Source organism: Schistocerca nitens, chromosome 5, assembly GCF_023898315.1.
Source record: "Schistocerca nitens isolate TAMUIC-IGC-003100 chromosome 5, iqSchNite1.1, whole genome shotgun sequence".
Lineage (NCBI taxonomy): Eukaryota > Metazoa > Arthropoda > Insecta > Orthoptera > Acrididae > Schistocerca > Schistocerca nitens.
In genome coordinates, this window is record NC_064618.1 from 457,760,700 (window position 1) to 457,774,063 (window position 13,364).

The window sequence follows — 13,364 nt, forward strand, 5'->3', positions numbered from 1 at the left end:
AGAAGGGACAGGTAGATAGAATATGTGTTAAGATGTCAGGGTGTAATTTCCATGGTACTAGAAGGATCTGTAGAGGGTAACAACAAATAATCAGCAAAGTATGGTACAAGTGCTACTCTGATATGAATAGGTTGCCACAGAGAGAAATTCTATCAGTCAGAAGAATGGTGATTAAAAAAACTGTGGCATTGTAATACTTCAAGTAGCAGACACATATGCTATTTAACATATGAAAAGTTACAAGTACTGCTATTAACTTTCATAAATGTGAACGAGTGCAAACAGGTTCCCCAAATATTATTATTTATTTTCATGGCATGTAAATGCAAAATGGCATAATATCTCAGTTCCCCTTAAGCCAAACACTTCACAAGCAGTTACACTAAGCTCACAGACCTGTACTCAAGTAGTGACAAACTATAAAAGATCTAAACTGGCTCGTTGCTCCCCCTTATGTAGTTATACATCAGTTTGGGCTCCAAAATAATTGCTAAATGTTAATGAAATGATTTGCCTTTTGAATTTAGTGTAAATGATGTAAAAGAAACATCCAGCATTCCCCAAGAGAAAGTTACAGGACCATTACATTTCACAGTACATGATGATGACCTAGGGGATAATATTGTAATTTTTATGAAACTTTTCATGGAAACATTCAGTGAAATTGAAACACTAGAAAATTGTGGCTAAATGCAAGATGACCTGCAGAGGATCATTGCTTGGTGCTGGGATTGGCAGTTGACCCTCAGCATAAACAATATAAACTATTGAGCATAAATAGGCAGAAAGGCCCATTATTAAATGATTACATGATTCAGAACAATTACTGGAAGCAGTCACATCCATAAAGCACCCAGGAGCATGCCTACTGAATTATTTAAAGTGAAATGACCACTTAAAACTAATCACAGGTAAGGCAGATTCCTGACTGAAATTCATTTGTCAGAATTCTCAGGAGTATAGTCCATTCGTAAGTGCGGTAACTTACAAAACTCTTGTTCAACCTATACTTGAATATTGCTCATCACTCTGGGATCTGTACCGTATATGATTTAAGGAGGAAATAGAGAAGGTCCAAAGAAGAGCAGCAGATTTTATTAAAGGTTCATTTGCCAAGTGCAAAAGCATCATGGAGGTGCTCAGCCGACACCAGTCACAGACGCTGCAAGAAAGATATTCTGAATCACAGTGTGGTTTACTGTTAAAATTCTCATAATATATATTCGTGGAAGAGTCAACTAATATATTGCTTCCGCATACATGTATCTCATAAAAAGACCATGAAAGAAAAATTAGAGAGATTTGTGCTTGCATGGAGGTTTACCAACAATCGTTCTTCTCTTGAACTATTTGTGACTGGAACAGGAAAAGGGGTGACAGTGGTACATGAAGTACCCACCACCACACACTATGAGTTGACTTGCAGAGTGAGGGTGTAGGTATAGAAATTAGGTTCAAAGTTAATTATTATGTTAGAGAGGCACCTCTCCTTGCTGTTCATTTCCAAGCCTTCATCCTGTCTCCTAGACCACTAATAAGACTGGTGACAATGGAATTTTTTTCATAAAGGTAAAGGGTTTTGCTTGTGTATTTTTGGATGCTGATTTCAGGTAAAACACTTATAATGTTTAGTCACAGATAGGCACAACAAAAAAACTATCACAAATAATAGTTTTCGGCCAGTAAGGCCTTCCTCAGAATTAGATGGCAAACACACACTCTCACAAATGCAACTCACACACACATGACTGCAGTCTCAGGCAGTTGAGGCCACACTGCAAACAACAGCACCAGTGCAAGATGGGAGTGGTGACTGGGTGGGAGTAAGGAGGAGGCTGGCGCAGGGATGGGGAGGGATAGTAGGGTAGGTGGTGAACAGTGATGTGCTGTTGGGGAGCGTGGAGGGACAAGGTGGAAAGAGAGTAGGGCAGCTATGTGCAGTTGGGAGGTTAGGTAGAGGGAGCGGGGAGGTGGGTGGAGGGGGGGGGGAGATAGCAGAAAAGGTGAGAAGTAAAAAGACTGGGTGCGATGATGGAGGAACGAGGGCTGTGTAGTGTTAGAATGGGAACAGAGAAGGGTCTGGATGGGAGAGGACAATGACTAACAAAGGTTGAAGCCAGGAGGCTTACGGGAACATTGGATATATTGCAGGGAAAGGTCCCACCTGCACAGGTCAGAAAAGCTGGTGTTGGTGGGGAGGATCTATATGGCACAGGCTGTGAAGCAGTCATTGAAATGAAGGATGTCATGTTTGCCAGCGTGCTCAGCAACAGGGTGGTCCACCTGTTTCTTGGCCACAGTTTGTCAGTGGCTTTTCATGCAGACAGACAGCTTGTTGGTTGTCATGCTCACATAGAATGCAACACAGTGGTTGCAGCTTAGCTTGTAAATCACGACTGGTTTCACAGGTTGCCCTGCCTTTGATGGGATAGGTGATGTTTGTGACCGGACTGGAGTAGGTGGTGGTGGGAGGATGTATGGGACAGGTCTTGCATTTAGGTCTGTTACAGGGGTATGAGCCATGAGGTAAGGGGTTGGGAGCAGGCGTTGTGTAGGGATAGGCAAGTATATTGTGTAGGTTTGGTGGATGGCAGAATACCACTATGGGAGGGGTGGGAGCACGACGAGAGGTAGTCGAAACCCTGACGGAGAATGTAATTCAGTTGCTCGAATCCTGGGTGGTACTGGAGTACGAGGGGAATGCCTCTCTGTGGCCGGACGGTGAGACTTTGTGAGATGGTGAGAGACTGGAAAGATATGGCACAGGAGATTTGTTTTTGTAGAAGGTTGGGAGGATAATTAACTGCAAAGACCTTCATTATGAGAATATACAGTAGTAAGAAACATGCTGCCTTACTTGAAAGTACAGGTTGTTTCAGTGAGCTTGAAGCTGCACTTTTTGCACTCTTGCATCAGGTGTTGTGAGTGAGGAACAGGGAGAAAGATTCCTTCAAGACATTAAACAAATGGAACAGGGGTACAAGGACCAATCGGATGTCAACATGACAGTTGACTATCACTGTATGCTGCACAAGGAGTGTCCTCAGGCAGCACTCAGTAGAAAACGCAGTGGAGATTTGACAAGGAAAAGAAGGCCTTTGTTTCAGTCCTGAAGTACATAATCCTTCATTTTAATGATAGGAGGGCAATATTTACTATGTTTTTAATAAAGTTTTCTTTTATATATGGATTTTGTATCAATTTTCTGGATCATCAATTTTACTTTGTGAAGAAACCTTATGTAATAGAGGGGAAATCCTTTGCATTCCTAAACTTAGCATATCAGAAACATTAGAACCATCTAAAACGATTAGCGAAATAATTGCAAATTATAAATTTGTATCCAGAATGAGATTTTCACTCTGCAGCGGAGTGCGCACTGATATGAAACTTCCTGGCAGATTAAAACTGTGTGCCCGACCGAGACTCGAACTCGGTACTGTGAGTACCGGGCGTGAGTCGTGCTTCGGTAGCTCAGTTGGTAGAGCACTTGCCCGCAAAAGGCAAAGGTCCCGAGTTCGAGTCTCGGTCGGGCACACAGTTTTAATCTGCCAGGAAGTTTTACAAATTTGTAGGCTTAATGTATTTATGAAAATACATTGTCACTTTAGACAATAGAAACATCATTAAATCTTTACTTAACCTGCTTACTTGAACTCTTTTCAGTAGTGGTGATTTCAAAATTTACAATGGTTGCAACATATTCAAAATGTGTGCCAAAACGAATATTTGCTTTAGTAACTACCAACCATCTCTTCAGTCAAACATCTGATAAATGAATTGGTTAAGATTGCTTTCAGGCAATTTTAGTGGAGGAGTGTAAGTTCTGAGACATTTTGATAATTAAATACATCTGAAATTGCTGTAATATTAATTGTATTTGAGATCATTTGAGGTTGTCTGTGGTAACAACTGACATCTTCACATGCTGTTTGTGAATGTGGCTGTATGTACCTGTACACTGTTAATTTTTACAAATATTTTGTGTAAACATTGACTTATGCAAATGGTTCTTACTTTTGTAATTTTTGTAATACAGTTATCTCCAATGTGGCAGTGAACCTATCATACTATCATTTTCCTGTACCTTGAATTTCTGTATATTTATTGGAAGATGTGGGACTTGGTTTCTGTACTGTCAACGAAGATAATTTTCAACTTTTTTTTTTTTTTTTTGGGATACTGCAATTGTGTAATTCAGAAAATCTTATGTTCACATTTAGTCATTTATGTCATGCATCTGAGTCTGTGGAAATATACGGCGCATTTGCCAGAAACTGGAATGCTTACTTTTCTCTTTTACATGGTGGGCAGGAAAATCCAGACCCCCACTGCCATGTGCCAGCCAGGAAAATACAGACCCCATGACCATGTGCTGTGTCAGACTGTTGCTCCCATTGCTGTCTTGCTTCCTTGTTCTGTACACAGTTGGTTACAGCCACACCCCTACATTTACTATTCTTGGTCCATGTTGTGCAGACCAGCCAGTGTAATCGAACTTGTGACAGAACTGTATCAGGGAGTCTGTGTGCACTGTAGAGCAAGGTTATTTCAGCTGTGACATTACTTAATATTAAAGTGCTGTTTAATCTGCCTTACCTGTTTAACATTGCCTGCTTCGTGTATTATATGAGTGTTACCTATCTGAGCCCTCTAATTACAGTTACAATGTACAGAATTCCTTAACATATTTGTGTATGTGTATGTACTGTATGACTGAGTCCCTAATATGTTTCATCAACTGTCTTGCAGAAACCGAGAAGAAAGGAATAACTGGCGTTGGTCTGAATCCCCAGAGCCCATTGACAGATCAGAAAAGAGAAATGCTACCAAAGAGAAACAAGCTAAAGCATCATCGCACCATAATAATAAAAAGAAGAGGAGCAAAGCATCTCATAGACACAGCAGCTCAGCCAGCAGCAGCAGCAGCAGCAGCAGAAAAGATCACAGGAGCAGAGACCACAAACGAAAGAGACACAAACGTTCAAGATCTCGATCTAGATCACGATCGAGGTCATAATGTGAGAGATGTCTGACCTTGAGAATTTGCTCATGTTCTCATTCATATTAATGGTAAGGCAGCTCCATATTTATTTTGATTGAAACATGTAGTTAATGTATCAGATTGTTTATTTATCATTAACCCTAATATCACTGTTGAACTAGAACAGCTTCTTTATTAACATTATCATGATACCAACAAGTAGAAAATTCAGGAACAGTTCTGTTGATAAGGCTAGGATCACTTCTTTCCAACATCTTTGTACAACTTCTTTTGTACTTGATCATTAAAAAAAAAGGAAAGGAAAGAAAGAGTCTAAGAGCAGCAAGGTTTTATTTACTACTCCTAAAATGAATATTTGTTTCTGAAGACTGTTATTAAAGTTAGAACACATTGTCAGTTTGGAAAAGGGTGGGGGAAGGGACTGGTCTGGCTTTGCCAGGTGAAGTAGTTAACGATCTTCTGAAATGCTGAAGTGAAACAGTTTACAACTTGTCTGAACTGACTTCTCCTGAATAAGAATCTTCAGTTTTGTTCTATCGTTCTCTGTCTCATTTCTTTTATAATTACTATCTAACTATGGGAAAATAAAGGAAAGTCTTAATGATAAACTGAGTGGATCTTCTGTTACTGCCAAACTTTATGAGCATCAGCAGTCAGTGAAAGAATTATCATTGTGGACTTTAGGTGCGGTTGAAAAATGTGTACACCCATCACAGTCCAGATCTTATTTCTTTGAAATATACTTTAATTTTATATCACTTCGTTATAGCCATCAGTTGTTGTTATGGTCTTCAGTCTAGAGGCTGGTTTGATGCAGCTCTCCTTGCTACTCTACCCTGTGCAAGCTTCTTCATCTCCCAGTACCTACTGCAACTTACATCCTTCTGAATCTACTTAGTGTATTCATCTCTTGGTCTCCCTCTACAATTTTTACCCTCCATGCTGCCCTCCAATACTAAATTGGTGATCCCTTGATGCCTCAGAACATGTTCTACCAACCATTCCCTTCTTCAAGTCAAGTTGTGCTACAAATTTCTCTCCTCCCCAATTTTATTCAATACCTCCTCATTAGTTATGTAATCTACCCATCTAATCTTCAGCATTCTTCTGTAGCACCACATTTCAAAAGTTTCCATTCTCTTCTTGTCCAAACTATTTATCATCCATGTTTCAGTCCCATACATGGCTACACTCCATACAAATACTTTCAGAAACGACTTCCTGACACTTAAATCTATACTCGATGTTAACAAATTCCTCTTCTTCAGAAACACTTTCCTTGCCATTGGCAGTCTACATTTTATATCATCTCTACTTCGACCATTGTTAGTTATTTTGCTGCCTAAATAGCAAAACTCATCTACTACTGTAAGTGTCTCATTTCCTAATCTAATTCCCTGAGCATCATCCAAGTTAACCCGACTGCATTCCATTATCCTTATTTTGCTTTTGTTGATGTTCATCTTATATCCTCCTTTCAAGACACTGTCAATTCCATTCAACTGCTCTTCCAGGTTCTTTGCTGTCTCTGACAGAATTACAGTGTCATTGGCCAAACTCAACGTTTTTATTTCTTCTCCATGGATTTTAATTCCTACTCCAAATTTTTCTTTTGTTTCCTTTACTGCTTGCTAAATATACAGATTAAATAACATCAGGGATAGGCTACAACTCTGTCTCACTCCCTTTCCAACCACTGCTTCCCTTTCATGCCCCTTGACTCTTATAACTGCCGTCTGGTTTCTGTACAAACTGTAAATAGCCTTTTGCTCCCTGTATTTTATCCCTGCCACCTTCAGAATTTCAAAGAGAGTATTTCAGTCAACATTGTCAAAAGCTTTCTCTAAGTCTACAAATGCTAGAAACGTAGGTTTGCCTTTCCTTAATCAATTTTCTGAGAGAAGTTGTAGGGTCAGTATTGTCTCAAGTATTCCAACATTTCTACGGAATCCAAACTGATATTCCCCGAGGTCGGCTTCTACCAGTTTGTCCATTCGTCTGTAAAGAATTTGTGTTAGTATTTAGCAGCCGTGACTTATTAAACTGATAGTTCGGTAATTTTCACATCTAAGGTCTGTTTAATTTTCCTGTAGGCAGTATCTGTCTTACCCCTACATGCCTCTACATACTTACATTTGTCTTCTAGCCATCCCTGCTTAGCCATTTTGCACTTCCTGTCGATCTCATTTTTCAGATGTTTGTATTCCTTTATGTCTGCTTCATTTACTGCATTTTTATATTTTCTCCTTTCATCAATTAAATTCAATATATCTTCTGTTACCGTAGGATTTCTAGTAGCCCTCATCTTTTTACCTACTTCATCCTCTGCTGCCTTCACTATTTCATCTCTCAAAGCTACCCGTTCTTCTTCTAATGTATTTCTTGCCCCCATTCTTGTCAGTCATTCCCTAATGCTCTCTCTGAAACTCTCTACAACCTCTGGTTCTGTCAGTTTATTCAGGTCCCATCTCCTTAAATTCCCACCTTTTTGCAGTTTCTTCAGTTTTAATCTGCAGTTAATGACCGATAGATTGTGGTCAGAGTCCACGTCTGCCCCTGGAAATGTCTTACAATTTAAAACCTGGTTCCTAAATCGCTGCCTTACCATTACATAATCTATCTGAAACCTTTAAATATCTCCAGGCTTCTTCCATGTATGCAGTCTTGTTTCATGATTTCTGAACCCACTGTTAGCTATGATTAAGTTATGCTCTGTGCAAAATTCTACCAAGTGGCTTCCTCGTTCATTCCTTAACCCCATTCCATATTCACCTACTACGTTTCCTCCTCTTCCTTTTCCTACAACCGAATTCCAGTCACCCATGACTATTAAATTTTGGCCTCTCTTCACTATCTGAATAATTTCTTTTATCTCATCATACATTTCATCAATCTCTTTGTCATCTGTGGAGCTAGTTAGCATATAAACTTGTACTACTGTAGTAGGCGTGGGCTTCTTGTCTATCTTGGTCGCAATAATGCGTTCACTATGCTGTTTGTAGTAGCTTACCCGCATTCCTATTTTTTTATTCATTATTAAGCCTACTCTTGCATTACCCCTATTTGATTTTGTATTTTTAACCCTGTATTCACCTGACCAGATGTCTTGTTCCTCATGCCACCAAACTTAACTAATTGCCACTATATCTAACTTTAAGGTTATACATTTCCCTTTTTAAATTTTCCAACCTACCTGCCCGATTACGGGGATCTGACATTCCAGGCTCTAATCCGTAGAAGGCCAATTTTGTTTCTCCTGATAACGCCATCCTCTTGAGTAGTCCCCGCAAAGAGATCCGAATGGGGGCTATTTTACTTCCGGAATATTTTACCCAAGAGGACGACGTCATCATTTAACCATACAGTAAAGCTGCATGCCCTCGGGAAACATTACGGCTGTAATTTCCCCTTGCTTTCAGCCATTCACAGTACCAACACAGCAAGGCCGTTTTGGTTAGTGTTACAAGGCCAGATCAGTCAATCATCCAGACTGTTGCCCCTGCAACTACTGAAAAGGCTGCTGCCCCTCTTCAGGAACCACACGTTTGTCTGGCCTCTCAACAAATACCCCTCCGTTGTGGTTGCACCTACGGTACTGGCTATCTGTATCGCTGAGGCACACAAGCCTCCCCACCAACGGCAAGGTCCATGGTTCATGGGAGCCATCGGTATATTTTACAAAAAGATAGCGTAACATTAATTCACTGAATTGTGAACTTCTCCATAAAATTGTTTGTTTCCTCTTCTTGTCTTACAACAGCAAGGGACTTTCAGCATTGTACTTGGGTGTTGGTAAATCCTCACTGTGAGACATTAATAAGTAAAATAAAGTTGTATACCATTGTTGAATAGAAGTTGCTACATAATTGCAAACATGATTGTAGTTTATGCTTATTCAGTAATCATTTTACTTGAGTTACATATGTCATCCTATTGATGACTGACAGATGTCTCTTAGCAATTGGAAAAGATATTTATACTGGCAACATACACATTCACTTATATACATATATTGAGTGTAATACTAGTTATAAAGAACAAGGTTCTGTCTTTTTCTTACTGTGATAAAATGTTCCTGTTGTGTAATAAAAGTTATTTCTACTAAACGTTGAGTCCAGCTATTTTTCTCATTGTGTGTTCAAATAACAATAATTACTATATGAGATCTCATAACTAAATTGAAGTAAAATTCAAAATTCCAACATTGACTGGAAGTAAGTAATGTTGGTAAATGAATTGCTGTTATGAACACTTAAGGATGCCTCAATATTCTAAAACATGTTGGAGCCTTATAAGCTCTGGTTATCTGATACATGCCATCTGCTTACAAGTAAAATGTTTTGTACATCAAGAGCTTTGATCCCCAAGCTGCTCCTTTCCAAATAAAACTCTTCTCTTCAAAGTTCTTACCAGTACATTGGCCATACATTCAGTAGAGACTGATAAATAAATGCAGACAAGACAACACTCTTCGAGGATATTAGAAACTACCACCTTTTATTTTCTGGATCTTCCTGATGAAAATTTCAAATTTTGAGACAAGTAAAAGATTCTCAAGAGGGTCACTATATGAGTAGGAAAATATAGTGTTTTCCAGTTACATAATATTCTGAGTCCCTTCTGCTTGCAGGGAAAATAAGGCAGTGGTGGTCTGATAATACGTTAGCTTGACTAATCTGGGGAACATAGTGTAAAACCCTGCATTGTTTTACGTAATGCTATAGAAAAAGCTTCTGTATAAATTTTGTTTTTCTTGTGTGCTGTCTATTGAGTGAAACAACAAGGCAACTGTAAGTCCATTTGACTTGCGTAGGGCAACAACATATCTGCGTGGTTAATTCAGGTATGTAAAACAGACCTAAAGCATGAATGCCCTCTCCCAGGGGACTCACATGAGGCACCCAGCCTTTGCATTGCTATTTTGCTTTCTGTGCTGCAAAGCTAACTTCTGACTGTACTTAAGGTGTGAGCCAGTAGTGGCTTAGTACAGACATAGCAAATTTGGGGTTCATAAACTGGTGGCCAACCAGCACTAGCGATCCTCAATTCTCATAACATTTGGGCATGTCTCAATAGCCATCATGAGCTGTGAAAAGGGAACATTGTGTGTCACAGAGAATTGGAATCTTACAAGGGATTCAAAACAACACATGCAGAAGTTGACTGGGATCTCAAGCCTGGCCTCAAACCACTTGGCAGCTGCTCCAGTTAGCATGAGGTTTTTCTTCAAGGTATCAAAATCACTAAATCTTTAGTTTATGTGGCACTATTAGTTTGTGAGCCTGGTGTTTAGAAATAACTTTTGTTTTTTAATATTATAAAATCCCACCTCTTACTAAACTGATTCTGTGCTAAGACCTTTTATGTCCCTATTTTTGAAACGAAGTATAGTCACCTAAACCTTCCACAGGAGTGAGCTACTTTTCAAGTAGTCTGAAAGCTCATCGTAATCGGTGGGCTGCGGAGCTCCAAACATGCCACCCCCACCCCCTCCCCCTCTCAACCCGAGCCATTTAATTTAATTGCTGTTTTACAAAGATATGACAAACCTTTATAAGAAACCTCAGCCTGAAGGTGCACTGTGTCGTTAATGAATGATGTTGAGGCACTTGTTACACTTCAGCTTATCCACACATGCAAACTGTATCTGGATTAACTGCTAATTTTGAAGCTGCTCAGAGGCTGTCATTGGAACCCATCAACATAACTAAAACAGTGCCACATGGGCAGGATTAACTGCAGGCTGCAACAGCACACCACTCAGGGAAGTTGAGTAGATAGACCTTCCTCAGTTGTAATAGTAGTAGATCAACCATAGAGTTAAAGGTTTTATTTGTTCCTATTTCTAGAAGTGAAGGCACTGTCATAAGCTGTGCCCATTCTGCATACACATATTCTGGAAGAAATAGTAGTCCCACGTAAATCAATAAAAGAATTGAGGATGGACACACTATTAATTGAAGCAGCCAATGCTCTCCAAGTAATGAAGCATTTAATGGCAAAGCATCCAAAGAAGTGTACCAAACACTTAAGAGCTGCATACAACTTAAGTAAATAGTTCATGAACTGCAAAAGCATTGTGGACATTGACACTGCAGACCTATAGTAGGAATGGGAGGTTGGTGGAGAAACTAATAACAGGAACACAAGGAAATGAATGAATGGCAAAACTGTAAAGGCAAAACCCACCACATTTACTTTTAGCTTACTTAATGTACAGGCCACATTACAACATGCTATATGTGTTTGAAGGTCAGCACATGTACCCCTAAGCCCTCAGGAATGCAACTGCTTTCTACAATGGCCAGCATTCAATAATTATGGATGCTCTGCACAAAAAATATACATTATATGCACTGCTTCACCAATTGGTATACACTACTTGCCATGTATCCACTGTTTACCAAAAGGGATTGGCAACCCCTCAGACATTGAAGCATCATGGATTTGCATATGTACAAGGCTTTGCATCCAAGGACTGCATCGATCACAACAAGGACGACAGGTGGCAGGACAAGTGCCACCAGAGATCCTCCATGTCAGGGACCTATTTCCTTCACCATGTCACGTGTGTGGAACTGGATTGGCACAAATTCCTCTGCACCCCGGTTGTATAGGGTGGTGCAAGGCAACAAGTCAGCAGTTTGCTCAACCGGAGTTCTAGGCCAATTTGTGTGTCAGCTCTTAGCAGTCCATCAGTCACAGGCTAGTCAGAAGCCACCAGCGGGACCTACACTTTCCAGTGATATCCCGAGATGTCGACCAACTACTCCGAAGCCATCCGCTCAACCTCCGTTTTTAGGGATTATCAGTGGCATAGTCTTTGCATCCTACTACATTTATTCACTGTGTGTTCCTAAGTAAAGTGATGCATCCAACATGTGATAACATATAAGACCCACTCCCTGCAGCCTCCAAAAGTAAACTTTCAGCTCTGAGTCACTCCATAAATAAACTGACTTTGAATCTTATCGAAAGGAACCTAGGAAAGCAAACTCATCTACCAGGGGTTGAAAGAGCTTTTGGCAACAAGATACCAATTAGTGCAATATTGCTCCCAACCTGCTTATAATTATTACATCAGAGGCAAAATTAAATTTACTGAGATGTAAAAATGAAATGGTTCTATTGCATTTGGGTCACAAAACTAAATTGCTCTTAAAATAATGTTACTATATACGTAAATATTTTGTAATACTGATTACATAAGTTAGTATGTAAGTTATCATTAACGCATGGTGCGATACAGATGCGGTTGCACCTTGTGAAATGAATGTATGAACAACACCTACCTCATATAGTCCACCCACTATACACATACTTTGTAATTTGCACCATGCCTGTAGACAATCATACAGACACACATATGTTACATATGCTTAAATATCTTGTGAAAATGACTTCTCCAAGTTCTAGTATTTCCGACAATGGCGAAGATGCTTCATTATTCATTTCACAACTGATAAATGAACTAATTGACAGCACAATGCAACAGTAACTAAGTAATGGCTACTACATCACTGTAGGGCCTAACAATATTTTCATTATTATAGTTATTATCATCATCATCATCATCATCATCATCACTGAAGGCAATGGTTAGACACAAAGCACTGGCAGCCTGAGTCTTTAAATTTGTGCCAATTCAGAAGTCAGTAGTCCAGCAGTCAAGTGATTTAAAAACAGTAAGTATAGTACATGCTTCTTAACTTGGTTGATTTTAAATGTGGATGCATGGTGTGGGTGAAGCATGTGTCATTAGGGAGAGTCATGGTGAAGAGGAAGAATATTTTGTAACAAGTGCCTACCCTCACTGTGGATAATTAGCTTTCTTTTCTGAGAAGGAGATGTAGGTAGCAATTAGGATGCACTGAGAATTGCTTCATCATTTTTTAAATAACAGTTGTTAGAAATAAGTAGAAAAAGATCTGTTCGGATAGACACGGATGTGAAAGTGCTGCTTCAAGCACAGAGTGGTATGCTGACCCTGAATCAAATCCATCTGTTGTATAAATGACAAGGGTCAGTGTACTGGCCAGATTGGATGTGAATTTTAGGCGATTTCCCACATCTGACTATGTAAAGACCAGGCTGGTACTTGAGACCCACCTCACGATTCACAAACATTTAGAAACCTTTTGCACATTTTCACATAAATAACACTACACTCAGGCAGTTGGGATACACACATTCTGTCCTAGTAGGTAATGGGGGTGGTGACAGGAAGGGCATGGCAATCTCATTAATTATCCATGCCAGATCCGTTACTAACCTTACTGACACTGTGCAGATGCAAGACAAAGGCACAAGAAAATGAAGACAAAACTAAATATAATTTATCTTTTGCCATTTCAAAAAT

At 39.6% G+C, this 13,364-nt stretch overlaps 1 protein-coding gene and 1 non-coding gene across 2 annotated transcripts in view; both read left to right on the top strand.

Moving 5' to 3' along the window:
* The window catches only part of LOC126260103 (U2 small nuclear ribonucleoprotein auxiliary factor 35 kDa subunit-related protein 2), a 47,405-nt gene extending 42,334 nt beyond the window's left edge, over positions 1-5,071 (top strand). The window contains exon 10 of the mRNA XM_049957335.1: positions 4,753-5,071. Coding sequence (XP_049813292.1) covers positions 4,753-5,020 — 268 coding nt within the window. The 3' untranslated portion in view covers positions 5,021-5,071. The remainder of the gene's footprint in view (positions 1-4,752) is intronic.
* Trnal-caa (transfer RNA leucine (anticodon CAA)) lies at positions 3,463-3,537 on the top strand. The gene has a single exon. It is a non-coding gene; the product is annotated as a tRNA-Leu (tRNA).
* Positions 5,072-13,364: the final 8,293 nt, after the last annotated feature.